Source organism: Monoraphidium neglectum (genome assembly GCF_000611645.1).
Source record: "Monoraphidium neglectum strain SAG 48.87 unplaced genomic scaffold scaffold03166, whole genome shotgun sequence".
In the NCBI taxonomy this organism is placed as follows: Eukaryota; Viridiplantae; Chlorophyta; class Chlorophyceae; order Sphaeropleales; family Selenastraceae; genus Monoraphidium; species Monoraphidium neglectum.
This window is the reverse complement of record NW_014010462.1, coordinates 5,627-7,353: the sequence shown is the minus strand read 5'-3', so window position 1 is coordinate 7,353 and position 1,727 is coordinate 5,627. Positions and strand designations below refer to the sequence as shown.

The 1,727-nt window shown below is 76.9% G+C and overlaps 1 protein-coding gene across 1 annotated transcript; it reads left to right on the top strand.

Annotated features, from left to right (window-relative positions):
- Nucleotides 1–1,474: 1,474 nt before the first annotated feature.
- MNEG_12287 (hypothetical protein) lies at nucleotides 1,475–1,709 on the top strand (the record flags this gene model as incomplete). Its single annotated transcript, XM_014039242.1, has 1 exon — nucleotides 1,475–1,709. A coding segment is annotated over one exon (235 nt), but the record flags the coding sequence as incomplete, so codon positions are not given.
- Nucleotides 1,710–1,727: the final 18 nt, after the last annotated feature.

Sequence of the window (1,727 nt, the reverse complement as noted above, 5' to 3'; positions counted from 1 at the left end):
CAGCAGATGTTCCCGCCTCCCCCTTCAACACGGAACGGCGCCGCCGCGCCAGGTGCGCCGGCGCCCCGGCCTCGCGCGCCCCCCGCCTCTGCCGGCGATCGTCCTCCCCCTCGCGCCCGGCCGCTGCTTTTTCCCTTCGGTTCTGCCGCTCACCTGTGCATGCGGAACGCGCCTGCTCACGCGCGGTCCCCCCGTCCTGCCCTCCCCTATCGCAGCCTCGCCCAAGCCGGCGCCCCCCGCGCGGCCGCCCTGGCAGCAGATCGTCGGACACCTGGCGGACGTGCTGCCCCCGGGCGACGCGGACGCGCTGCGGGACGCGTTTGATCGGGAGTACCCTGTCGCGGTGGCGGAGCTGCAGCAGCTGCAGCAGCGCGTGCGCGAGGCGCGAGAGGCGGCCGCCGCGGCTGCAGCTGCGGCGGCAAAGGCGGAGTCTGCGGCGGCGGCGAAGGCGGAGGGCGGGAAGGCGGAGGGCGGCGGCGCCAGCCGCGGCAGCAAGGGGCGGGCGAGCGGGGACGCCAGCAGGTGCGTGGAGGGGGTTGCGGGGACGGGGATGGCCGTCCTGCGCGGCTGCGGCTGCGTGTCAACAGGTTGGCGCTCGCCGATGGGGCGGGGCTGGCGGCAGCCGAGCGTCGGTTACCTCTCGTGCCCACTCACGCCGTGATCCCCCCTCTCGCATGCACGTTTCACCTGCACGCACCCACCCAGCTGTCGTCCTCGCAATCCAAATACACGCACCCCCGCAGGAACAGCTCTCGTTCCCCGTCCCGCAGGCGCTCCTCCCGCGCCCGCAGCGGCAGCCGCTCCCCCAGCCGGCGCGGGGGCGCCGAGCGGGAGCGGGAGCGGGGGCGCAACCGTGGGCACGAGCGGGAGCGCGGGCACCGGCGCGATGGCCGCCACCGCAGCAGCAGGAGCCGCAGCCGCAGCCACGGCCGTCGCCGCAGCCTCAGCCGTGACCGTGACCGTGACCGTGGCGCCGGCCGCCGCAGCGGCCGCCGCAGTCGCAGCCCGAGCGACGGCCGCAGCCGCAGCCGCAGTCCCGCGTCACGGGGCGGCGGCAGGGAGCGGGGGCGGCGCGGCAGCGCGGAGCGCGGCGGTGGCGGCGCGGCGCGGCGTGTTGAGGCGCAGCAGCTGGGCGTGCGCGCGCAGGAGCAGCAGCAGCAGCAGCAGCAGCAGCCGCCGGTCAATGACCTGCGGCAGATCCTCAACGCCATCCGCGCGGTGAGGGCGGCAAGCCAAGGGGAGGGGCCAGGGTTGAGGGTTCATGATGGACCCCCGGGTGTGGGGGCTGCTTGTCCGGTTTGGCCGTCTTTGGCACTCAGCCGCTCGGCGGGCAGCTGTGCAGGCCTTTGGCTGCGCCGTGCGGCCAGCGGGCGGCAATTTTGTGGGCCTTTTGCAAGCCTGCCTCCACCTTGATCGACATCCGGTCTGCATCTCATGAAGCTTTCCGCGCCCGCTGCCGATCGCACAATTGCAGAAGCGCACCGGCGGCGAGGACGAGGGCCGGAGCCGCAGCCGCAGCCGCGGCCGCGGCCGCAGCCCCTCACCCGGCCGCTGGGCCGGCGGCGGCGGCGCCAGCCGGGGCCGCTCGGCCGAGCGCCGCCGCGGCGGCGGCGGCGGCTCCCCGGGCCCGCGGGAGGGGCGGCGCGGCGCGGGGGCTGGCGCGGAGGGCGGGCGCCGGGAGCTTGCCGGCAGCAGCGGCGGCGCACTAGGCGGACGGGCAGGCGGGG